This window comes from Schistocerca americana, chromosome 2 (genome assembly GCF_021461395.2).
Source record: "Schistocerca americana isolate TAMUIC-IGC-003095 chromosome 2, iqSchAmer2.1, whole genome shotgun sequence".
Taxonomy (NCBI): domain Eukaryota; kingdom Metazoa; phylum Arthropoda; class Insecta; order Orthoptera; family Acrididae; genus Schistocerca; species Schistocerca americana.
In genome coordinates, this window is record NC_060120.1 from 984,317,399 (window position 1) to 984,344,286 (window position 26,888).

At 40.4% G+C, this 26,888-nt stretch overlaps 1 protein-coding gene across 1 annotated transcript in view; it reads left to right on the forward strand.

The window, feature by feature from the left end:
• The window catches only part of LOC124596265 (dynein axonemal heavy chain 7), a 1,038,560-nt gene extending 1,012,173 nt beyond the window's left edge, over nucleotides 1–26,387 (forward strand). Inside the window, 2 exon segments of the mRNA XM_047135340.1 lie at nucleotides 5,042–5,172; nucleotides 26,153–26,387. Of these exon segments, the coding sequence (XP_046991296.1) occupies nucleotides 5,042–5,172; nucleotides 26,153–26,359 (338 nt within the window). The 3' untranslated portion in view covers nucleotides 26,360–26,387.
• Nucleotides 26,388–26,888: the final 501 nt, after the last annotated feature.

Genomic DNA, 26,888 nt, shown 5'->3' on the forward strand with positions numbered 1-26,888 from the left:
CATTGCTAAGAATTTCCTGCTTTTCATTTATTTCAAGCATATTAAGATCACGGAAAGACAGCCAAAGAAACGTAGCAATTTTATGCCTGGAAGTGATCACAATCTTCTCACAAACAAAAGTCAAGGCTCGATTTTTAATCGTTTGTACCTCCTGTTAAAAAATACATATCGATTAGTACTCATCAATGATGCTAGTTAATTATAAAACTATCATGTATCATAATGAAACAGTGCTTTTAACTGCAGTAATTACTCACCTGACAGTCAGTGTCATTGACACTGAAAATTTGTTGCAGTTTGTGAAACCAAAGAAGAACTAACTGGATTGTTGGTTCTTTTTCGCCTTCTAATTCATATGTGGCCTCTTTAAATGGTCTCAGAAAATGTACAATTTTTCCTGCAAGTTCATTATCATATCCTTGCAATCTGTAAGTGGAGTCATTTCCATCAACAAAGGAGCAACTTCGTTATACTAAGTGTGGATTCCAGCATAGTGTACAAGTTGTTCCAGTGTGTGCAGACCTCTTGTTTCAGTGATGATTTTAAAGACAAACAGAGGTCACTTTTCTTAATGTACCTTACAATGTGTTTTGCAGTATTTATTGTTGATGCGATGTTCGGGGCATGATTTAACGAGAAGTTATCTTCATCGAAAGCATGGCTAAGTGCTGTGTTTATACAATGAGCAGCACAAGGAATCCTTTAGCGATTTTCCAGAGCCTTTATTACATTGGCACCCTGGTCGGAGACAAAAACAAAACCATACAACATGTCCGGCAAAATGTCCCAGTCAGCCATCCTCTCTTCAATTTCTTTCATAATATTTACACCTGTCTTCTTAACATCCGGGAATTTTGTTGTTCACAAGAGACCAATCTGTGTTAATGTAATGTGTTGTAAGTGTCAAATAGTGCACCTGATTATGCGAATCAGTCCACATATCAACCGTCACAGCACGCAATAACAGAAGACATTATGCTGTTTTGTACTGCATCAGCTTGTTTTTTGACATGTCTGCTTATAGTAGAGGGATGAGGCATGGCATCTGCCAAGTTAACTTCTCCATAATGCACACCTAGATGTATTAATTCTTGGCCTAGTTTTCTGAAACCTTCAGTGAAAACAGCATTACAAGGTCTCATATCTTTAGCACACATTTAAACACATCTTGCTGTAATACTGTTTATTATTACTGCTGGTATCCCTGAAGGAGCTGTATCTTTGTGAGGTTTCTTGCAAATGTGTTTCTGTAAATGAGTGGTTCCTGACTGGAAACAAAATAATGTGCAGCAGTTTATGCATGATACATACCCAGTAGACCCACTGTTTTCATCTACAACCAACAGAAATGTACTCCATACTTGGCTTTTTAAACCTTCCCATTTATTCAGTGTATAAACATTGTTTTCAATCTTATGCCTTACTGCACTGGCTTCCTTGTGCTGCATGATTACAGAGAGAGACACACCACAAATGAGAAGCACGTACTGGCTGCAGTCTCACACGGATAATGACATGTGTAATGTGTATTTGGTCACAGCTTCTATGCTCGGTCACCAGAACTAGTGCGGGCAGCCTATCCAGTTAGGGTGTGCTCCCCCCATCTCGTATTTTGTGCTCTCTTACTTGGTCGTGCAGGACTCTAGTATTTACCACATATTTTTAGCAGTAATTATGTTCCATTACCACACTGATATAAAGTTTTGATTTTGTTATTTACAATTCTTACTGTCCCTTCTGATGACCAATCTACATACCCAGAGAACCATATTCCAATGGTTGACATTTTCACTTGTGCAATCTGCTGTTTAAAATGCCATTTGATACTCGTACCTTGTGTTATGTGTAAGAGATGGCAGCTGTCAAAATGCTAGTACTGGTGGTTGTTGGAGGGTTTAATGTGAACAGGGGTGTGGATGGAGCCATCAGAAAGAAGGAGGTCAATGTCCAAGAAGATGATACACCACATTGAGGAGAACCATGTGATGTTGAGGTTGTAAAGGACTGAGGACACGGTGTCTTGGCCCTGTGTCCAGATCATGAAGATCCCAACAATCTACCTGAACTGGACCAGGGATTTGGGGTTTGAGAGGCTAGGAATGCTTGCTATAGGTGGCCCATAGACAATTTGGCATAGGAGGGTGACATGTTGGTGCCCGTGGCTGTGCTGTGATTTGTTTGTATACCTTGCCTTCAAAGGGGAAGTACTTGTGTAAGTTAGTAAGGTGTATGAGGAATGCGGTAGTGGGTTTGGAGCCTGAAGGATGTTGGGAGAGGTAATAGTCAATAGCAGCAGTGCCATGAACATGAAAGATGTTGGTGAATAGGGAAGTGGTGTCAACAGTGATGAGTGGGGATCCATGTCTTAAAGAGGTGGGAATGGTGGAGAGTCAGTGAAGGAAGTGATTAGTATCTTTGATGTGGGAGGCTAGACTTTGGGCAGTTGGTGGAAGGTTTTGATCAATTTTGGCTAATATTCTTTCAGTGGGAGCACAATACCCAGCTACAGTGAGGTCCAGGATTGTTGGGTTTGTGTATTTTTGGGTGCATGTAGAAGGAGAGTGTGTGAGGCATCATAGGGGTGAGCAGGGAAATGGATTCAGGAAGAGTCTTTGGGAAGGGTGTAAGGCTTTAAGCAGGGATTGGTGGTTATGTAAGGCTTCAGGAATGGGATCACTCTTTCAGAGCTTATGGGTGTAGGAGTCAGATAATTTGCAGAGGCCTTCCTCTAGGTAGTCACTGAGATTCATAATAACAGTGGTGAAACCTTGGTCAGAAAATTGGATGATAAGGTTAAGATCTGTTTTTATGCTGTTTATGGCTGTCCTTTCTTTTGCTGAACTGTTGGTGTTCCTTAGGAAGGGACGTGGGGAGGATGGTGAGGCCACGTTGGAAGGTGACGAGGGGATGGGTAGGTGGGAGGGGGGCGGGGGCAGGAAGATCACGGTTCACCGCTGTTAGGAACTGGGAGAGTCAGTGTTCAATTTTGGGATTGTGTTGGCTGTGGATGGAAAGACTAGTGGCAAAGAAGTATTTCCATTGAGAAGATTGGGAGAAGGAGGGTACGTCTTTGACAAGTCCAACATGTTTAAATCTGGATGTAGGGCTGAAGGTGAGGCTTTTGGATAGGAATGAATCTTCTCTGGGATTGAGGATTTTGGTAGGAAGGTTAACAACAGTGTTCTGTGATTGTTTAAGTTCTGATTTTGGTAGAGTGATTGTAGGTTGTTTTGGGGGATGTGGAAAGTTGGAAAGGTCAGCTAGGTAGGTCTTGGTGCTATGAGGGGTTGGTGAAGATGAACAGTATGAATAGGATCGGGGATGAATAGTGGTGCCCCAGGCAGCAGTACGATATCGGCGTGTTGGATAACTTATGGAGGTGGTGTCTGGAATGCCCTTCCAGATGCTCGAGAGCAAGGGATTCAATTTTTGAGATGTGATGCACATAGTAGGGACTGCACAGTAGTAATATCTTGTGGAGGGAGCAGAGATGGTTCCAGTATGCCTGTGCCATGGTGATGTTTCTTGCAGTACCGAGTTGGTGAGGGACAGGGACTGGTAGAATCTGAAAAAGCGAAGATCATTGTGAAAGGAGGAGGCTCCTCAGAAAGTAAATTTTATGATTAGGTCATTGGGAGGAGGGGGTGGGGGGTGGGCAAGGGGAAAGCACTGTCTTTTCATTGTGCCTGTCTGCAACTCAATGAGTCATCTTTACAGTAAGTAGCAGTCTGTCAGAAACTCAATGAGTCATCTTTACAGTAAGTAGCAGTCTGTCCTATGTGATCATTCCATTTTATATTCCTAAAAAGTGTTAGACTTACATATTTGTGTAGTTAACTGATTGCATCTGTCACTCATTGATATTATAGTAATAGAATACTAGTTTTTTGTGAAGTGCACAGTTTTACCCTTCTGAACATTTAAAGCAAGTTGCCAATCTTTACACTGCTTTGAAATCTTATATCACGATTTGACTGAATATTTATGTAGATTGTTTCACACAGTATTTCATTTTGGATAGTTGCATCATGTGTAAAAAGTGTGAAGTTAATATAAATGTTGTATGCAAGATCATTAATTTACAACATGAACAGCAAGGGTTACTTCTACATCTGTCAGTGGCTCTCCATCCAAGATAACTTGCTGCATTCTCCCTACCAAAACATGCTTGATCCAATCACAAATTTCCCTTGATATCCCATTCAGACCTGAATTTTTTTTCTGGAGAATGGAAAATTTTTCCTTATGTGAGAATAATCTTAGGTGATTTTGTTAATTTATTTTAGATGGAAGATTAATACAAAAATTTGTCCTTATTTCCAAAACATACTTTGTGCACTTGACTTCATTTTATGGACTAAAATAACTACTTACAAATATTCTCTGTTGTAATAAATAATAAAATGAACATTCAGTAATTACCAAGGAAAATAAGAATTGCATCTTCAGTTACACAATGGAATATAACAAAGCAACCACATCTGTGTATTCTGGTAGTCACAAGCTATTGTGCACTGCTGCATTGGCTTGCTGATATTTTAATAGTGGTGCCCAGTAGTTGGTAGCACTTGTGCCTGATGAAAAGGTTTCCATTGGGAAAAAATACTTTTGTTGCAGCTAACACACACACAATTGTAGCCAGAGGGTCTGAAAGAGTTAAGAGGGAGGAGGGAGACAAGTTTGACATTAACTTTCAATTCAAAATATGTTGCATTTTTGTTTGCTTATTCTGCATCATTGAGCACCATTAGCATATTGCTTTTTCTGTAAATATGTATTACATATTTAGTTTTCATGACATATTCTACATCCTTCAGGATCACTATGAACCTAAAGTATGAAAAATATATCTGTCTGTTTGTTTTTATCCCTCTGTCTAAGACTGCATAAAATAATATTTTAATTACATGACAAATATGCTCATTATTCTCATGCATGCCTCAGCCTCCAAACCTGTTTTAGCAATTTTCAATTTCATCTATCTATCATGTATCTATGACTATTGTCTGTGATTTTTATACATTGTTCCAGATGATGTCAGAGGAGACATACGATACTCCACCAGATGATGGGGTTTATATTGATGGACTTTTTCTCGATGGAGCAAGGTGGAATAAGGAAATTCATTCCCTTGATGAATCAGAGCCTAAAATACTCTACAGTGTTGTGCCTGTTGTAAGTATTATCTCCCTCCACACATGGTTAACTTTTAGATTCATACATATGCTGCTTAGTGTCATATTGTCTGAGAGAAATGTACAGTTTCCTCTGATTGTACTCATTTCCTTCAAATGTATCCAACTAGTTGAGTCAACCAGGTGAAGTGTTAACATGGTGAGTTTCTTGTCATAGTATTTGACCCAGAACAGAAACCCATTTTACAACAACTAGTTAGTTATTTGTGTGTCCCCTTGATGAAAATTGTGATGTCTTGCTGTAATGAAAATGTCAGTTAATTTACAAACCTAGTAAGCTTTCTCGGTGAGAAGTATGGTAACATACTGACTGTTCTTAGTATTATCTTTTACATGAATCTTAAGGTAAATTTATATCAACAAAAATTATCAATTTTTGAAAATATAATGTAACCGGAGAGATAAAAATCATACTCGCCGGGTGGCAGCAAGAGAATACACATATAAAGGTATTTAAATGTGCAAGCTTTCAGAGGCAGTGGATCATTCTTCTGGCAGAAGGTTGAAGGGGAAGGAAAAGGGGTGCAGGGAGAGGATTGATGAGGTTTAGGAAATGGGGAGAGTTTTGAAAGTTGCTCAAAACCCGAGTCAGGGGAGACTTACTGCATGGGATGAAAAGGAAAGACTGATTGTTGGGTGCTGCACAGGATGAGATCTGAAAACCTGAGAGCTTAAAGATGGAAGATAGAATAATATGCAAGACAGAGATTACTGCCAAAATGTAGGGTAATACTGCCAAAACATTGCGGACAAGTTAATAAAAGCAGAAAGCTAAGTGCACTGTATGTGATAGAGATGGAAGGGTGGGAGTTGGGGAAAAATAGACATGTCAGAAAATGAACGATATAGAAGACCAAAGGGAGTGAAAAAAGGAATACTACTGTGAAGAAATGCCGAGAGTCAAGAAATTAATGTAATTCAAGGACACATTGTAACTTTGATTCCCAGCTGTGGAGTTCCAAGGAACTGGTATCTGGGGAAGAATCCATACAGTGTGTGTGATGAAACAGGCACTAAGGTAATGCCTGTCATGTTGTAGAGCATGCTCTACGACAGCATACTGCGTATTACCAGTATGCACTCACTGCCTATGCCTATTCATCCTAACTGATAACTTGGTAGTCATCATGTCAATGTAGAAGGCTGAACAGTGTTTACTTAACAACTGGTACATGACGTGTGTCATTCCACAGATGGCTGTCCTTTTGATAGTATACATTTTGCCATTTACAGCAGAGATGGTCACAGGGGTAGGAACCGTAGGGTAGGAAAATGGGTGCAGAAGGAGCATAGGGTCTAACGAAGATATGTCAGAGATTTGGAGGATGACGAAAAGCTATTCTAGGTGTGGTGGGCAGAATGTCATACAGAATGGACCTCATTTCATGGCATGGTTATAGGAAGTCATAGCTTTGTCAAAGTAGCTGATTAATACATTGAAGTCATTCCTTCTCATGTTGCCTGGTAAGTGTCCCCAGACCCAGGGTTCTGAGTGAGTTTTCCAGTCTTTCCCTGTTTCCTAAATGTCACCCCTTTTCCTTCACCCCTCTTCCTTCCCCTTCAACCTTTCTGCCAGAAGAAGGAAATACTGGCTCTGAAAGATTGCAAATTTAAATACCTTTATATGTGTATTCTCCTGCCACCACTTGGCGAGTACATTTTATAAGCTAAGCTAACTGTAACTTTCTTTTTTTTCGTATCATGATACATACTTAAACTTAAATGTGTGCTCGAGACCCCCCTAAATTCCAATTCTCTCTCTCTCTCTCTCTCTCTCTCTCTCTCTCTCTCTCTCTCTCTCTCTCTGTGTCACACACACACACACAAACACACACACACACACACACACACACACACACACACACACACACACACACACACACAGAGAGAGAGAGAGAGAGAGAGAGAGAGAGAGAGAGAGTGAGAGAGATAGGAAGGGGGGGGAGTACAGAACCACATATTTAGAAGTCACATGACTTTTCATTTTTTCTGAGCTTATTTTTGTTATCTATGAGGTTCTCCACACCATTGGGTAACTGGTAAAAGATTTGTATGACTTTCTGTGTCATGCTAAATGCTGAGTGATGAAAAATATCTCGTCTCAAATATTAATCTTCCTTAAAAATAGGTAGAAGGAAACACTGGCAATGGAAAGTTCTGGTAGAATCTAAGTAACAACTTAGTAATAAGAAAGAAACACTGGCAGTTAAAAGTTCTGCTACAAACTAAATAACAAATCAGGAATAAAGGTAACAACTCTCCAAACAGCAGATGAATTGATTGCCAGGGCATAAACAGGACTGAAAACCTTGCTAGCTTTCAGGCATATCCTGTTTCATGTTAGAGCACATGCATGCATCCCCCTCTCCCCCATACCACACACATATACACACCTGCATGTTGCGGAATATCCTGAACGAGGGCTGAAGTTCTACAGCTTTAGTGCGTGTGGAGTTGTGTCAAGTGGAATACGTGAGAGGAGAAAGGAGATGGGGAATTGAAAGGAGAGCTGAGAAGGGTGGCTGATAGCTGTAACTGCTGGTAGGGAGGCATCAGGTGAACAAGATAGGGCTACAGGATGGAGAGGCAGCAGGTGCATGGGATAGGAATGTGATACCAGCACTGGTGAGATCATACAATACAAAGTAACAATGACATGATGGAAATGGAAATGCCGTGTGGCTAGGGCCTGCCGTTGGGTAGACCATTCGTCTGGTGCAACTCTTCCAAGTTGATGCCACTTTGGCGACTTGCGTGTTGATGGGGATGAAAGGATGATGGTAAGGACAACACAACACTCAGTCCCTGAGTGGAGAAAATCTCTGACCCAGCTTGGAATCGAACCTGGGCCGTTCGGCATGACATTCTGTCTCGCTGGCCACTCAACTACCAAGGGTGATGATTATTATCATTATTATGATTTGGGGGAGTAGACAGGGAGGGTGCAACAGAGCAGAGGAAGGGGAGACTTGTGGAAGTGGGTGTGGGTGCAGGGTGAGTGAATTTAGGGTCCTGGTTCAGGGTGGAGATAGAGGTAGATGTGGGCCAGGCATAATGGAAATTGTGGCAAGAATGATTATGAGAATGAAGCATGTGTTGCAAATACAACTCCTATCTACATAATTCAGAGATGCTGGTATGTGTGTGTGTGTTTGGCGGGGGGATCCAGATGGCACAGGTTATGAAGCAGCCAGTGAAATTGAACTGTTGTGAACAGCAGTGTATTCTACCACAGGTTGGGCAGTTCTTTTCTTGGCCACAGTTTGGTGGTGCCATTCATACTGGCATATAGCTAGTTTGTGACCATGCCCATGATAAATGCTGTACCAAAATTGTGGCAGAGCTCTGGTTAATGATATGACGGCTTCCGGAGAAGGCTTTGCCTCTCAGTCTGTGACAGGACTCGATTAGGATGTGCTGGATGGGTGTATTGTACAGGTCTTGCACCTGCGTCTTCCACAGGGTCATGCATGATAAAATATCTAAAAGAAAATTCATATAAAACTATAATCATTCAGCAAAAAGAAAAAAAATATACTCAGAAATCAGCATCAAATATTGGTTCACATTATATACTAACAGTGACAAACAATAGTGGAAATTCCTGGATGGAGCAGTATGTAAAATAATGGGAACACAACTATTCACCTATAGTTGGATTGATGTGTAGAGCACAGAAATCCACAACAGAAAATAGCATTCATACTAACTTTCAGCTCTTTTTCTGGTAAAAGTGCACAAATCAAAACACACCAACACAGACACCCAAATGCACACTCCCTTAACCATAGCAAGAAGACTTTGGCAGGTGCTTCACTATGCAGGCCATTTAGGTACTCTCGCCTATTAAAAGTTTCTCTGAACTACATTCTCCAACATAGATGGTCTAAATATCCAATAACCTGTTCCCACTGTCTCACCTTACCTTTTCCCTTCTCCCTTTTGTCCACAGCACTCCTTCTCTGTCCAGCTCATGCACTGCCTCACTGCCTTTCATGGATTGCCTTCTCCCCCCCCCCCCTTTCATACCCCCAGTGGGCGTTCTCTCTCTCTCTCCTCTCCCTCACCCTCACCCTCACCTTCACCTTCAGCCTCACTGTCATCCTCTCCCTCCACATCCGCCTCTCATTCTCCCTGTCCCTCATTCTGTCTCTCTTACCCCTTGTCAACCTCACTCCCTACATCTCTTTTTGTTGTACTGTCACCTTTTTCATCTTGTTTTGCAGCCACAGTGTCATCTGTCCAAAGACCTGCCTCTTTCCTGTTATCCTCTCATGTGTGTGTGTGTGTGTGTGTGTGTGTGTGTGTGTGTGTGTGTGTTTTTACTTTTGGCAGAAAAGGAGCCGGTGATCAAAAGCTAATGGAAATACTGTTTTCTGTTACATGTTTCTGTGACCAAGGCATCAATCCACTGTAGTGAGTGGTTGCCTTTCCCTTATTTTTTATAATTAACAGTGTAAAATGTTCAAGCAAAATTTACTCTCTAATGATGAGTTATCATGGAATTGAGTATTGATTAGCCACTCAGCAAACTGGATGTTGCAATCTAAGAGTTTTTCTCCCTATGGCTGTGACTCTGGTAGTAATGGTCACATCCCACCACATATCTACAACGAGTTGTTACAAAATCTAGCATCTGTCATAGTTTCGATTCCAACACTTTTGTTGAGCAACATTTTATGGCTGGATTTGTTCTCAAGTAGATGGAAACATAATAACCACCCTTGTAAATAATCACTAGTGTTTGTTATGCTTTGCCAAGTGAGGTGGAACAGTGTTTCAGAGACTGAATTCACCTTTATCAATTATATGGTAGAAAACCTCCTCTGACCATCCATATTTAGATTTTCTGTGTTTTTTCCAAATCAGTTAATGGTGATGTTGGGATGCTTCCTTTGAGGAGTCTGTAGATTACTTTCTGTTCCATTCTTGTCCCACTTTAGTTTTTGCTCTGTTTAATGACTTAATTGTTGATGAGAAATTAGACTGTAATTTACCTTCCTTCCTTTTGCTGAGTGATTTTGTCCTGAAAGAACCCATGAGATGCTCATCTAAAATCAGGTACCTTTTCCCAAATATACTTGAATTAATAATGCTACTAGCCAAGTGACCTGTCTTGTAACAAGAGACAGAAAATGTGTAGTCCCACTAGATTCTGCGTGGGGACTCTTCCTTTTTGTAGTTGAATCAGCATGATCTGCTAATCACTTTAAAGGATTGGTCAATATTTGCTGGTGACACAAGCTTATTAATTAAGTTCTCATAATTGACCATAGTGTACACAACTCAGGTACCAGCTGGGTCAGTCTGGTCCCTTTAATCTCACAAACCAACCAACCAGCTGGGTCACAGCAAACATTTATTTTAATCGTGAAAAGATACTTGATGTGCAGCTTTAGAAAATAAATAAAAGTGTTCTGTTAGTGCCAAAAATAGATACTCATGATCATGCACTCCATAAAACACTATGTGCAAATTTTTTGTGGTATTAAACTGCATATCAAACAAAAGTGGTAGACAATTAACTAATTGACATGTTTCAGTTATTCAAATTAGAATTAAAATTTTTAATTAAGATTAAAAAATAAATAGAATAAAACTATATTTTTATTCTATTTCTTGCCAGGTATTTCTGTAACATAAGTGAGGAGTAAGAAAGCTTTATAAAATAGATAACAGTACATCTCACAGAGATCTGCACTAAGTTCTTGAATTTCTCTCACTTTCTTAGCAGTACATTCACTGTTCAGTAGTAAGTGTTTCAAGTAGTTGAAATCAGTTTGTTTAATTGTGGCGTACATTACTGCAGTATATGACACAGAAATAAAGTCCACATACACTTTGCCTCAGTCTCAAGGATGAAGAGTGGGCTTCTAGGTTAACATTACCAGTGAATGAACAGGTATGAGAACAACTACATTAAAAAATTCATACCTGACACCACAAAAATTGTTGGTGAACTTTTTAACTGAAGACTAGCTCAAATAAGTATAAAATTAGGACCTGGGATAAGCTACACATTTCTCAGCTTTAAAGTGTATACAGAAGAAGTAAAAAATAACTAAACACATGAGCAACCTTATCCAATTAATGAACATAATTTTATCAGTACAATTTGAAGGCCCGGTTATAAGTTGATAATAAATAAAAACACAAGTATCTAATTACCTTTATATTTTATTAATGAGTATCATAACAGGAGTGTAATAAATCATAACTGTCACAGGAAACCACAGAGTTAGTGCAGAAATGGCTGTGCTTATATGATTAATGTGAAAAGAAAAATAAGATAATATACAACATACACATGCACACACAAACTGTAATACAGATAATTTAGATATACAAATGAGATATTATGGCAAATCACATTAACTCAAACTGATAAACCTTTTATAGCATTATTCTGGCTATGGTACTTGTTATTTTCTGATGACAACACAAACGTAAATGAATGATAATTTCCTCACCACTTTTCTCAAGGCAGAAACTGTAAAATTCATAATGAAAGAAACTATTTAGAGTGTTCTGTACTTCTACATTTCCTCAACAATTTAAGTCTGAACAATACCTGAAGATATTCTGCAGATGGGTCTTAGGATCTGAAATAATCTCGTTTATCTGTTCTCTCTGATACAATATGTTGTCTTCATATGAAACTTCCTGGCAGATTAAAACTGTGGTTGGTGGTTCTTGACTCATCAAGAAGACTGTTTTGAACAGTTCAAGTGTCTCTGTAGAAAATTTAGACACTATAGTCTGTAGACATGTATGGGCTTTCTTCTGTGAACATAGCTTTCTTTCATCCAATGTGTCTTTCATGATCTCTCAGTGATAAGTGTGTGTATGTTAGTTGAAATCCATATTTTCAACAAACTGCTTGGCTGTATGTATGTGTGTATGGCTGAAGGACATTTGTTACAGTTGGTAGCAAATAAATATTCACTTCTCTGAACAGGGATTACATAATTGTAAGTTTAAATGTGATGTATGCCCATCTGAAAGAGGCAAAACCTGGAAAAGTGATATTATTTTTTTCTTAACAAACAGGGATAAAGACAGTGGGTAACATACTCATAAAGGGTTAGTGCAACCATCCAGCCTGACTCACTCTTCCTTACAGAGAATAGGAGGCATGGATTCAGAAACATGCTTTGCAATCATTTTATAAGGAAATATATAAATCATTTTACAATTTTTCCACTAGCAAAAAATAGCCAATAAAGTGATGTATTCATTCTCTTTGCCAGGAGCAATGGTAAAAATAATCTTACAGTTTTTTTACCTAAGATTCTTTGAGTTTTGGGTAACATTTAACTCCTGTCTCATGAGTGTTGATATTCAATCACTGCTAAGAAGTAAGTCCTGCCAGTTTTCTTGTTGAAGGTATTCACGAGCCCGCATCTCGTGGTCGTGCGGTAGTGTTCTCGCTTCCCACGCCCGGGTTCCTGGGTTCGATTCCCGGCGGGGTCAGGGATTTTCTCTGCTTCGTGATGGCTGGGTGTTGTGTGATGTCCTTAGGTTAGTTAGGTTTAAGTAGTTCTAAGTTCTAGGGGACTGATGACCATAGATGTTAAGTCCCATAGTGCTCAGAGCCATTTGAACCATTTTTGGTATTCACTAAATTCCTCAAACCAGTCACTTTTCCTTCCAATATGGTTTCTGTATCACAATGTGAAATACTTGGATGTCTCTTAAGAAACAGTTTCACCCAATTCTCTCCTAACCTGCAATTTGTAAAAGCAGTTTTCATTCCAGTATTCCTCATCTTTCACTTTTCTGGATGCATTGGAAAGCCAGTTTTTGATTTTCCTAATATCCAGTTTGCCAACAGCTGTTCTTCATCTGTTGTTAAGACTGTGGCTGGCCATATGTGCCTTCCTTCAAATGTTTTGCCATATAGTTTTATTGATAATGTTGCTTTTACTGTGTGAATGCTTTATTTAAACTCAAGATGCCCAATCTTAGTGCCTCTGGTACTTCATCTAATTGAATATTTAAAGTGTTAATACTTTCTTCTCTTTCTCTGGAAGTGAAATTCTTCATCAGAAATATGTAAAAAAGGAAATTGGCCAAGACTGATCTGATAGAACAGAGCTAATTTACAGGAAATAACTATGCATCAAACACTTCTTGAAAGTTCTTACAGACACCTCTTCAACCATTTCTGAACTGGGGCTTAATTTTAAGAATAGAAACTGTGACAGATATTGAATTTGCATAATAATTTTGTATTTATCTGAGTGAAATCAATCAAGGAAAAAATCTCCTGATCTGTGTTAATTCACTGGGAATTGGTACCACTCCCATCATTGAATGAACACATGTTGTTGAGTAACTGGCCAAGGGCATGTACAGGATTTTGTAAACTGAACTTGGAACATATATGCTGCAGTAAAGAGTTCATTCAGCCCCCATTTACATCAGTTTTAAAGAATATGTTAAACATACAAGTGAATAAATAGGTGTTCATTTATTGGCAAATCTTGATTTTCAGTATCCAATTACTGACTACCCCATAATGTTCAAATATAACAACTGTCAACTATCTTTTTATCTTTGCAAATGTACATACTACCAAAACAAGCAACAATTTGTACCAAAACTGAATATTTACAAGTGAAACAAATCATGACACAGCTCTTATGTTAAGACTGGACAGAGGTCAATAACAGTTACAAGTGCACCAAACATTCCTCTGTTTTCTCCTTCTGAAGTTGACTGATGTGGCTAGCTGGCTGTCAGCTAGAAGACAACTGAATTCACCAGACACAGTGGGAGGCTCTTTAAAGCTTAATTTTTAAATTTATGTCTAGCTTGTTCGTTCACAGGTGCCTGTCCACTTACTAGAGCAAATGTTTCCAATAAGATGGAAATTGAGAGATGCTATAAATTCAAAATAAAAATAAGTGTTATTGGTCTCCCCTACAACTTAAATGATTATGTAAAGGATTGAAAATTTCTCTTACATCAAGAATTAAAGATTCCAGTTAATATCATGACAAGACATTCATTGTACACAGATCCTTTTCCTTATAGCTCATATATAAGTATTGTTCTATCATAAATATCAATGTGGTTGTGTAGATATTAAGGTACAATCCCCCCCATTAACCATGGAACTCACCATTGGAGGGGTGGCTAGTGTGCTTCAGCAATACAGATAGCCAGTGTGCTTCAGCGATACACATAGCCATACTGCAGGTGCACCAGAATGGAGGGGTATGTTTTAAGAGTCAGACAAACATATTGTTCCTGAAGAGGGGCAGCAACCTTTCCACTAGTTGCAGGGGCAAGAGTCTGGATGATTGATCGATCTGGTCTTGTAACACCAAAGGAAACAACCTTACTGTGCTTGTACTGCAAACAGCTGAAAGCCATAATTTTTGCTGAGGGCATGATGCTCTGCTGTAGGAGTAAATGATGATGGCATCATCTCGGGTAAAATATTCTGGTGGTAAAATAGTCTCCCATTCAGATCTACAGGTGGGGACTACTCAGGAGGATGCTCTCATCAGGAGAAACAAAACTGGCATTCTACAAATTGGAGTGTGAAATGTTAGATCCCTTAGTAGCACCTGTAGCTTAGAAAATTTAAAAAGCGAAATGGATAGGTTGAAGTTAGATATAGTGGGAATTGATGAAGTTCGATAGCAGGACTTCTAATCATGCAAGTTACACATTATAAGTACAAAATGGAATAGGTATAATGCACGAGTAGGTTTAATAATGAATAAGAACATAAAAATTCAGGTGAGCTGCAATGAATAGTATAGTGAACGCATAATTGTAGTCAAGATAAACATGAAGCCAACATCCACAAGAGTCGTACAAGCTTACATTCCAACTAGTTACGCTGATAATGAAGAGATTGAAAAAATTTATGATGAGTAAAATCAAGTAAATAGTTGTTGTTGTTGTTGTGGTCTTCAGTCCTGAAACTGGTTTGATACAGCTCTCCATGCTACTCTATCCTGTGCAAGCTTCTTCATCTCCCAGTACTTACTGCAACCTACATCCTTCTGAATCTGTTTAGTGTATTCATCTCTTGGTCTCCCTCTACGATTTTTACCCTCCACACTGCCCTCCAGTACTAAATTGGTGATCACTTGATGCCTCAGAATATGTCCTACCAACTGATCCCTTCTTCTAGTCAAGTTGTGCCACAAATTTCTCTTCTCCCCAATTCTATTCAATACCTCCTCATTAGTTATGTGATCTACTCATCTAATCTTCAGCCTTCTTCTGTAGCACCACATTTCAAAAGCTTCTATTCTCTTCTTGTCTAAACTATTTATCATCCATGTTTCACTTCCATACATGGCTACACTCCATACAAATATTTTCAGAAAAGGCTTCCTGACACTTAAATCTATACTCAATGTTAACAAATTTCTCTCCTTCAGAAACACTTTCCTTGCCATTGCCAGTCTACATTTTATATCCTCTCTACTTTGACCATCATCAGTTATTTTGCTTCCCAAATAGCAAAACTCATTTACTACTTTAAGCATCTCATTTCCTAATCTAATTCCCACAGCACCACCCGATTTAATTCGACTGGATTCCATTATCCTCATTTTGCTTTTGTTGATGTTCATCTTATATCCTCCTTTCAAGACACTGTCCATTCTGTCCCATTAAATAGTTAAGGGAAACTAAAATTTAATCATAATGGGGTTTGTAATCCAATAGCAGGAAAAGGAAGAGAAGGAAATGTTGTAGGTAAATATAGATTGGAGAAATGAATGAAAGAGGAAGCTACCTAGTAGAATCTTGCACAGAGCATAATTTAATCATCACTGAAACTTGTTTTAAGTAACATGAAAGAAGACTGCATGTGTGGAAGAGACCTGGAGACACTGGAAGCTTTGAGATGGACTACATAATGGCAGGAGAAGAGATTTTGCAACCAGATTTTAAGTTGTAAGGCATTTCATGGGTAAATGTTTCCTCTGAGCACAATTTATTGGTTATGAATTGCAGATTAAGACTAAATAAATAGCAAAAAATTAGAAAATGAAAGAGCTGGGACCTGGATGGGTTGAAAGAACCAGAGGTTGTTGACAGTTTCAGAGTGAGCATTAGGCAAGAATTTGCTGGAACAATGGAAAGGAATACAGAAGAAGATGAACAAGCAGCTTTGAGAGATGAAATAGTGAAGGCAACAGAGGATCAAATAGGTAAAAAGACAAGGCCTAATAGAAATCCTTGGATAGCACAGGATATATTGAATTTAACTGATGAAAAGAGAAGATATAAAAATGCGATGTGAAAAGTGGCTAATCAGGAATGGCTCAAGGATAAATGAAATTTTTTAGAAGCATATTGCACTAGGGGAATACCAGATACCAACTACAGGAAAATGAAAGAGGCCTTTAAAAGAAAGAGGAGCAGTTGTATGAAAATCAACCGCTCAGATGGGAAACCAGTCCTAAGCAATGAAGGGAAAGCTGAAAGATGGAAGAAGTATACAGAGGGTCTATACAAGTTGGCTGAACCAGAGAGCAATATTATAGGAATGCAAGAGGGTATACATGAAAATGAGATGGGAGATATAATACTGTGAGAAGAATTTGACAGAGCACTGAAGATGGATTTCCATCAGGACTACTGATAGTCTTGGTGTGCAAGTTGTATGAGTTGGGTGAAATACCCTCAGACTTTAGAAGCGTGTAACAGTTCCAGTTCCAAAGAGAGCAAGTGCTGACTGGTGTGAATATTTTTGAACTACCAGTTTAACAAGTAATGGTTGCAAAATTCTTTGTGGAAGAATGGAAAAACTGATAGAAGCTGACCTGCGGGAAGATAAGTTTGGATGTCAAACAAATGTAGGAAATATCCAAGGCAATACTGACCCTATGATTTATGTTAGAAAATATGTTACGAAAGTGGAAACCTATGCTTATAGCATTTGTAGACTTAGAGAAAGATTTTGACAGTATTGACTACAATACTGTCTCTGAAATTCTGAGGGTAACAGCAGTAAAGTACAGGAAGTGAAAGACTACAACTTTTGCAGAAACCAGATGACAGTTATAAGAATCAAGGGGCGTGAAGGGAAGCAGTGGTTGAGAAGGAAGTGAGACAGTGTTGTAGCCTCTCCCCTACATTATTCAGTCTGTACATTAGCAAGAAATAAAGAAAACCAAAGAAAGATTTGGAGTAGGAATTTAAGTTCAGCGAGAAAAAATGAAAACTTTGGGGTTTGAATATGACATTGTAATTGTGACAGAGACAGCAAAGGACTTGGAAGAGCAATTGAATGGAATGGACTGTGTCTTGAAACAAAGATATAAACTGAGGTGACAAAAGTCTTAGGTAGTGATATGCACATGTATAAATGGTGGTTAGATTAGATTAGATTAGTACTTGTTCCATAGATCAGGAATATGACATTTTGTAATGATGTGGAACGTGTCAGGTTAATAAAAGGTGTCTATACAAGATATTACATTACACAAAATATTACATGACACTTAAGTTTTTTTATTTTTTAAATTTATATATATATATATATATATATATATATATATATATATATATATATATATAAAAAAAACAAAGATGAGGTGACTTACCGAACAAAAGCGCTGGCAGGTCGACAGACACACAAACAAACACAAACATACACACAAAATTCAAGCTTTCACAACAAACTGTTGCCTCATCAGGAAAGAGGGAAGGAGAGGGGAAGACGAAAGGAAGTGGGTTTTAAGGGAGAGGGTCAGGAGTCATTCCAATCCCGGGAGCGGAAAGACTTACCTTAGGGGGAAAAAAGGACAGGTATACACTCGCACACACGCACATATCCATCCACACATACAGACACAAGCAGACATATTTCTTATATATATATATATATATATATATATATATATGAAAGAAAGATGATGAAACTTACCAAACAAAAGCGCTGGCAGGTCGATAGACACACAAACATACACACAAAATTCTAGCTTTCGCAACCAATGGTTGCCTCGTCAGGAAAGAGGGAAGGAGAAGGAAAGACAAAAGGATATGGGTTTTAAGGGAGAGGGTAAGGAGTCATTCCAATCCCGGGAGCGGAAAGACTTACCTTAGGGGGAAAAAAGGACAGGTATACACTCGCACACACACACATATCCATCCACACATACACAGACACAAGCAGACATTTGTAAAGGCAAAGAGTATTTTTCCCACGTGGAATGTTTCCCTCTATTATATTCATATATATATATATATATATATATATATATATATATATATATATAGAAGAACAAAGATGATGTGACTTACCAAATGAAAGTGCTGGCAGGTCGACAGACACACAAACAAACACAAACATACACACAAAATTCAAGCTTTCGCAACAAACTGTTGCCTCATCAGGAAAGAGGGAAGCAGAGGGAAAGACGAAAGGAAATGGGTTTTAAGGGAGAGGGTAAGGAGTCATTCCAATCCCGGGAGTGGAAAGACTTACCCTAGGGGGAAAAAAGGACGGGTATACACTCGCACACACACACATATCCATCCACACATATACAGACACAAGCAGACATATTTGAAGACAAAAAGTTTGGGCAGAGATGTCAGTCGAGGCAGAAGTGCAGAGGCAAAGATGATGTCGAATGACAGGTGAGGTATGAGTGGCGGCAACTTGAAATTAGCGGAGATTGAGGCCTGGTGGATAACGGGAAGAGAGGATATATTGAAGAGCAAGTTCCCATCTCCGGAGTTCGTATAGGTTGGTGTTAGTGGGAAGTATCCAGATAACACGGACGGTGTAACACTGTGCCAAGATGTGCTGGCCGTGCACCAAGGCATGTTTAGCCACAGGGTGATCCTCATTACCTACAAACACTGTCTGCCTGTGTCCATTCATGCGAATGGACAGTTTGTTACTGGTCATTCCCACATAGAATGCATCACAGTGTAGGCAGGTCAGTTGGTAGATCACGTGGGTGCTCTCACACGTGGCTCTGCCTTTGATCGTGTACACCTTCCGGGTTACAGGACTGGAGTAGGTGGTGGTGGGAGGGTGCATGGGACAGGTTTTACACCGGGGGTGGTTACAAGGATAGGAGCCAGAGGGTAGGGAAGGTGGTTTGGGGATTTCATAGGGATGAACTAACAGGTTACGAAGGTTAGGTGGACGGCGGAAAGACACTCTTGGTGGAGTGGGGAGGATTTCATGAAGGATGGATCTCATTTCAGGGCAGGATTTGAGGAAGTCATATCCCTGCTGGAGAGCCACATTCAGAGTCTGATCCAGTCCCGGAAAGTATCCTGTCAAACCAAAGTTTGGTACAGATTTATTGATGACATCTTCATGATCTGGACTCACAGTGAAGAAGAACTTCAGAATTTCCTCTCCAACCTCAACTCCTTTGGTTCCATCAGATTCACCTGGTCCTACTCCAAATCCCATGCCACTTTCCTTGACGTTGACCTCCACCTGTCCAATGGCCAGCTTCACACGTCCGTCCACATCAAACCCACCAACAAGCAACAGTACCTCCATTATGACAGCTGCCAACCATTCCACATCAAACGGTCCCTTCCCTACAGCCTAGGTCTTTGTGGCAAACGAATCTGCTCCAGTCCGGAATCCCTGAACCATTACACCAACAACCTGACAACAGCTTTCGCATCTCGCAACTACCCTCCCGACCTGGTACAGAAGCAAATAACCAGAGCCACTTCCTCATCCCCTCGAACCCAGAATCCCCCGCAGAAGAACCACAAAAGTGCCCCACCTGTGACAGGATACTTTCCTGGACTGGACCAGACTCTGAATGTGGCTCTCCAGCAGGGATACGACTTCCTCAAATCCTGCCCTGAAATGAGATCCATCCTTCATGAAATCCTCCCCACTCCACCAAGAGTGTCTTTCCGCCGTCCACCTAACCTTCGTAACCTGTTAGTTCATCCCTATGAAATCCCCAAACCACCTTCCCTACCCTCTGGCTCCTATCCTTGTAACCGCCCCCGGTGTAAAACCTGTCCCATGCACCCTCCCACCACCACCTACTCCAGTCCTGTAACCTGGAAGGTGTACACGATCAAAGGCAGAGCCACGTGTGAGAGCACCCACGTGATCTACCAACTGACCTGCCTACACTGTGACGTATTCTATGTGGGAATGACCAGTAACAAACTGTCCATTCACATGAATGGACACAGGCAGACAGTGTTTGTTGGTAATGAGGATCACCCTGTGGCTAAACATGCCTTGGTGCACGGCCAGGACATCTTGGCACAGTGTTACACCGTCCGGGTTATCTGGATGCTTCCCACTAACACCAACCTATCCGAACTCCGGAGATGGGAACTTGCTCTTCAATATATCCTCTCTTCCCGTTATCCACCAGGCCTCAATCTCCGCTAATTTCAAGTTGCCGCCACTCATACCTCACCTGTCATTCAACATCATCTTTGCCTCTGCACTTCTGTCTCGACTGACATCTCTGCCCAAACTCTTTGTCTTCAAATATGTCTGCTTGTGTCTGTATATGTGTGGATGGATATGTGTGTGTGTGCGAGTGTATACCCGTCCTTTTTTCCCCCTAGGGTAAGTCTTTCCGCTCCCGGGATTGGAATGACTCTTTACCCTCTCCCTTAAAACCCATTTCCTTTCGTCTTTCCCTCTCCTTCCCTCTTTCCTGATGAGGCAACAGTTTGTTGCGAAAGCTTGAATTTTGTGTGTATGTTTGTGTGTCTGTCGACCTGCCAGCACTTTCATTTGGTAAGTCACATCATCTTTGTTTTTAGATATATTTTTCCTACGTGGAATGTTTCAAACACAGATGATGTGACTTACCAAACGAAAGTGCTGGCAGGTCGATAGACACACAAACAAACACAAACACGCACGAAAGAGGGAAGGAGAGGGAAAGACGAAAGGATGTGGGTTTTAAGGGAGAGGGTAAGGAGTCATTCCAATCCCGGGAGCGGAAAGACTTACCTTAAGGGGAAAAAAGGACGGGTATACACTCGCACACACACACATATCCATCCACACTTATACCAATACACACACACACATATATATATATGCTTTCAGACAACACCACATACAAAGTTTGCCAAGGTAACCCCATTCCCGATGTCCAGGCGGAGCTTCAAGGAATCCTCAGAACCTTAGGCCCCCTGCAAAACCTTTCACCTGACTCCATCAACCTCCTGACCCCACCGACACCCCGCACCCCTACCTTCTACCTTCTTCCTAAAATCCACAAACCCAATCATCCCGGCCGCCCCATTGTAGCTGGTTACCAAGCCCCCACAGAACGCATCTCTGCCTACGTAGATCAACACCTTCAACCCATTACATGCAGTCTCCCATCCTTCATCAAGGACACCAACCACTTCCTTGAACGCCTGGAATCCTTACCCTATCTGTTACCCCCGGAAACCATCCTTGTAACCATTGATGCCACGTCCTTATACACAAATATTCCGCACGTCCAGGGCCTCGCTGCGATGGAGCATTTCCTTTCACGCCGATCACCTGCCACCCTACCTAAAACCTCTTTCCACATCACCTTAGCCAGCTTCATCCTGACCCACAACTTCTTCACTTTTGAGGGCCAGACATACCAACAATTAAAGGGAACAGCCATGGGCACCAGGATGGCCCCCTCGTACGCCAACCTATTCATGGGTCGCTTAGAGGAAGCCTTCTTGGTTACCCAAGTCTGCCAACCCAAAGTTTGGTACAGATTTATTGATGACATCTTCATGATCTGGACTCACAGTGAAGAAGAACTCCAGAACTTCCTCTCCAACCTCAACTCCTTTGGTTCCATCAGTTTCACCTGGTCCTACTCCAAATCCCATGCCACTTTCCTTGACGTTGACCTCCACCTGTCCAATGGCCAACTTCACACGTCCGTCCACATCAAACCCACCAACAAGCAACAGTACCTCCATTATGACAGCTGCCACCCATTCCACATCAAACGGTCCCTTCCCTACAGCCTAGGTCTTCGTGGCAAACGAATCTGCTCCAGTCCGGAATCCCTGAATCATTACACCAACAACCTGAAAACAGCTTTCGCATCCCGCAACTACCCTCCCGACCTGGTACAGAAACAAATAACCAGAGCCACTTCCTCGTCCCCTCAAACCCAGAATCCCCCACAGAAGAACCACAAAAGTGCCCCACTTGTGACAGGATACTTTCCGGGACTGGACCAGACTCTGAATGTGGCTCTCCAGCAGGGATACGACTTCCTCAAATCCTGCCCTGAAATGAGATCCATCCTTCATGAAATCCTCCCCACTCCGCCAAGAGTGTCTTTCCGCCGTCCACCTAACCTTCGTAACCTGTTAGTTCATCCCTATGAAATCCCCAAACCACCTTCCCTACCCTCTGGCTCCTATCCTTGTAACCGCCCCCGTTGCAAAACCTGTCCCATGCACCCTCCCACCACCACCTACTCCAGTCCTGTAACCCGGAAGGTGTACACGATCAGAGGCAGAGCCACGTGTGAAAGCACCCACGTGATTTACCAACTGACCTGCCTACACTGTGATGCATTCTATGTGGGAATGACCAGCAACAAACTGTCCATTCGCATGAATGGACACAGGCAGACAGTGTTTGTTGGTAATGAGGATCACCCTGTGGCTAAACATGCCTTGGTGCACAGCCAGCACATCTTGGCACAGTGTTACACCGTCCGGGTTATCTGGATACTTCCCACCAACACCAACCTATCCGAACTCCGGAGATGGGAACTTGCCCTTCAGTATATCCTCTCTTCTCGTCATCCGCCAGGCCTCAATCTCCGCTAATTTCAAGTTGCCGCCACTCATACCTCACCTGTCTTTCAACAACTTCTTTGCCTCTACACTTCTGCCTCGACTGACATCTCTGCCCAAACTCTTTGTCTTTAAATATGTCTGCTTGTGTCTGTATGTGTGGATGGATATGTGCGTGTGTGCGAGTGTATACCTGTCCTTTTTTCCCCCTAAGGTAAGTCTTTCCGCTCCCGGGATTGGAATGACTCCTTACCCTCTCCCTTAAAACCCACTTCCTTTTGTCTTCCCCTCTCCTTCCCTCTTTCCTGATGAGGCAACAGTTTGTTGCGAAAGCTTGAATTTTGTGTGTGTGTGTTTGTGTTTGTTTGTGTGTCTATCGACCTGCCAGCGCTTTTGTTCGGTAAGTCACCTCATCTTTGTTGTTATATATATATATATATATATATATATATTTTTTTTTTTTTTTTTTTTTTTTTTTGGGGGGGGGGGGGGGGTGGGGGGGGGGTTGAGGGTTGGGGAAATTACCCACTTACTATATCCAAAAATTCATCTAATGAGTAGAAGGAGTTGCCATTAAGAAATTCTTTTAATTTCCTTTTAAAAGGTATATGGCTATCTGTCAGACTTCTGATGCTATTACATAAGTGACCAAAGACTTTTGTGGCAGCATAATTCACTCCCTTCCGAGCCAAAGTTATATTTAACCTTGAGTAGTGAAGATCATCCTTTCTCCTAGTGTTGTAGCCATGTACACTGCTGTTACTTTTGAATTCATTCGGATTGTTAATAACAAATTTCATAAGTGAATATATATATTGTGAGGCTACAGTGAAGGTCTCTAGCTCTTTAAATAAGTGTCTGCAGGATGATCTTGGATGAGCTCCAGCAATTATTCTGATTACACGCTTTTGTGTAATGAACAATCTTTTACTCAATGATGAGTTACCCCAGAATATGATGCCATACGAAAGCCGAGAATGAAAATAGGCTTGGTAAGTTAATATAATGAGATGTATATCGCCAAAATTTGCAATTACCCTAATAGCATAAGTAGCTGAACTCAAACGTTTCAGCAGATACTCAAACGTTTCAGCATGGCAGTATTGCATGCGCAAGAATAGAGGGGTAGTGCAATGGCAGAGCTGTCATTTGTACTCAGATGATTCATGTGAAAAAGCTAGATGCATGGGATATTCCACTTCAGAAATCATTACAGAATTCAATGTTTCAAGATCCATAGTTTCAAGAGTGTGCCAAGTATACCAAATTTCAGGCATTGCCTCTCACCAAGGACAATGCTGTGGTCGACGGCCTTCACTTAACAACTAAGAACAGTGGCATTTGTGCAGTGTTGTCAGCGCTGACAGACAAGCAACATTATGTGAAATAACAACAGAAATCAAATTGGGACATATGACAAACTTATCCATTTGGAGAGTGTGGCAAAATTTTGTGTTAATGGGCTATGTCAGCAGACGATCGATCCGAGTGCCTTTGCTATGGCATCACATGCTGCACCTCTCGTGGGCTCATGACCGTATCCGTTTGATCCTATATGACTGGAAAACTGTTGCCTGATCTGATGAGTCCCAATTTCAGAGCTAATGGTAGGGCTTGAGTGTGGCGCAAACCCCTTGAAACCATGAACTCAAGTTTTCAACAAGGCACTGTGCAAGCTGGTGGTGACTTCATAATGGTGTGGATCGTATTTACATGGAGGGACCGGGTCTTCTGGTCCAACTGAACTGATCTTTGACTGGAAATGTTTATGTTTGGCAACTTGGAGATTATTTCCAGCCATTCATAGACTTTGTGTTCCCAAACAACAGTGGAATCTTTATGGCTAACAATGCACTGTGCTACAATTGCTCATGATTGATTTGAAGAACATTCTGCATAGTTTGAGTGAATGATTTTGTCACCCAGATTGCTTGACATAAATCCCATCTAACATTTATGGGACATAAAAGAGAGGTCAGTTCATGCACAAAATCTTTCACTGGCAACACTTTTGCAATTATGGATGACTATAGAGGCAACATGAGTCAGTATTTCTGCAAGAGACTTCCAATGACTTGTAGAGTCCATGCTACATAGAGTTGTTGCAGTATGCCAGGCAAAGGAGGTCTGACATGATATTAGGAAGTATTCCATGATTATTGTCACCTCAGTATAAGGTGAACAGTATTAAAAGCAAAAGAAGGATAATGGAACATAGTTGAATTAAATCAGATGATACTGATGGAATTATATTAGGAAACGACACATTTAAAATTGTAGATGAGTTTTGTTACTTGGGCAGCAAAACAAATGATGATGGCTCAAGTAGAGAGAATATAAAATGTAGATTGGCAAGAAAAGCATTTCTGAAGATGAGAAATTTGTTAACATTGAATATAGATTTAACTGTTAGGAAGTCTTTTCTGAAAGTATTTGTATGGAGTGTAACCATGTATGGAAGTGAAATGTGAACGATAAACAGTTTACACAAGAAGAGGATAGAAGCTTTTGAAATATGGTGCTAGAGAAGAATGCTGAAGATTAGGTGGGTAACTGACATAACCAATGAGGAGGTAGTAAACAGAACTGGGGAGAACGTACATTTGTGGCACATTCTGACTACAGGAAGGGAGTGATTGAATAGCACATTCTGAAACATCAAGAGATCACCAGTTTAGTACCAGATGGAAGTTCAGGGAGGGAAGGGGTGTAAAAATCATAAAGGGAGACCAAGAGATGAATACAGTAAGCAAATTCTGAGATGAAGATGATTGCACAGAATAGAGTTGCATGGAGACATCCATCAAGCCAGTCTATAGGCTGAAAACCACCACCACCACCACACCAACAACAACAGCAACAAGGTAGCAGTTTATTTATTTATTTATTTTTTATCCTAGTCCAAGAAAAAACAGAAACACTAAAAGACAATATAATCCTAAGACTAAAATCTAATACCAATGATTGAGAAAATTTCTTACTTTTTGAGTCCAGTCTTCAGCAGTCAGAATAGCACAGATATTTGTTGCAAACTAATTGTCCATGTTACAGGGTTCACTCAGATTATTGCAAATGAATAATTGTTCAGATTCTTGCCATGCCCCACATTCACTAAGTCACACCAGTAAACTGTTACATTACATTTCTTATATATCTGAATATACCAGTGAAGAAACTAAATATTTTGTAATTCTTATTTATTACAGATATGGCTCAAACCTATAGAGAAGTCTGAATTTGTGCCAGGTGAGACATACACTTGTCCTGTATACAAAACTTCTGAGAGACGTGGTGTGCTATCTACAACAGGTCACTCAACAAACTTTGTGATAGCTATGCTATTACCAACTTCTAAACCACCCGAGCATTGGATATTAAGAGGTGTAGCAATGTTATGTCAGCTGTCACAGTAGTAAAAGAGCTTTTGTTCTTCATTTTGTTTGTTTTCCCTTATTTGTAAATATGTATTTATATATATCTTTATATATCTAACTGTATATTTATGAGCATTATTTTTGTAATAAAGAAGCTAATGTGCAACAGCACACACAAGAAATTTATTATATTTTCTTAAGTATCAAATTATACTGCTTTTTGCTTAAATTATTGCCAAAAAATAAACAATGATACTGTTTTTGCCTCTCTGGTATTATTTGATTTTGGCTTTGCTTAGGTATCTTACCCAGTTACTCGAAGCAACTCTAGGTTTCCTACTGTGCAAACTACAATGCAACCCAACCTTCCTGACACCAAGATAACATTTCTAATCTTGGAGGTTCGACACAGGGGCTGCAAAAGTCCTAACTAGTACGGGAATTTATAAATGGTCTCCAATTAAAACATTGTTCTAAAACATTGGTACTGATATGAAAAGTGGACCACTACAATACTGGATCAAGAATCCTTATTTGTGTATGGTTGTATGTCATTATTGAGTGAACA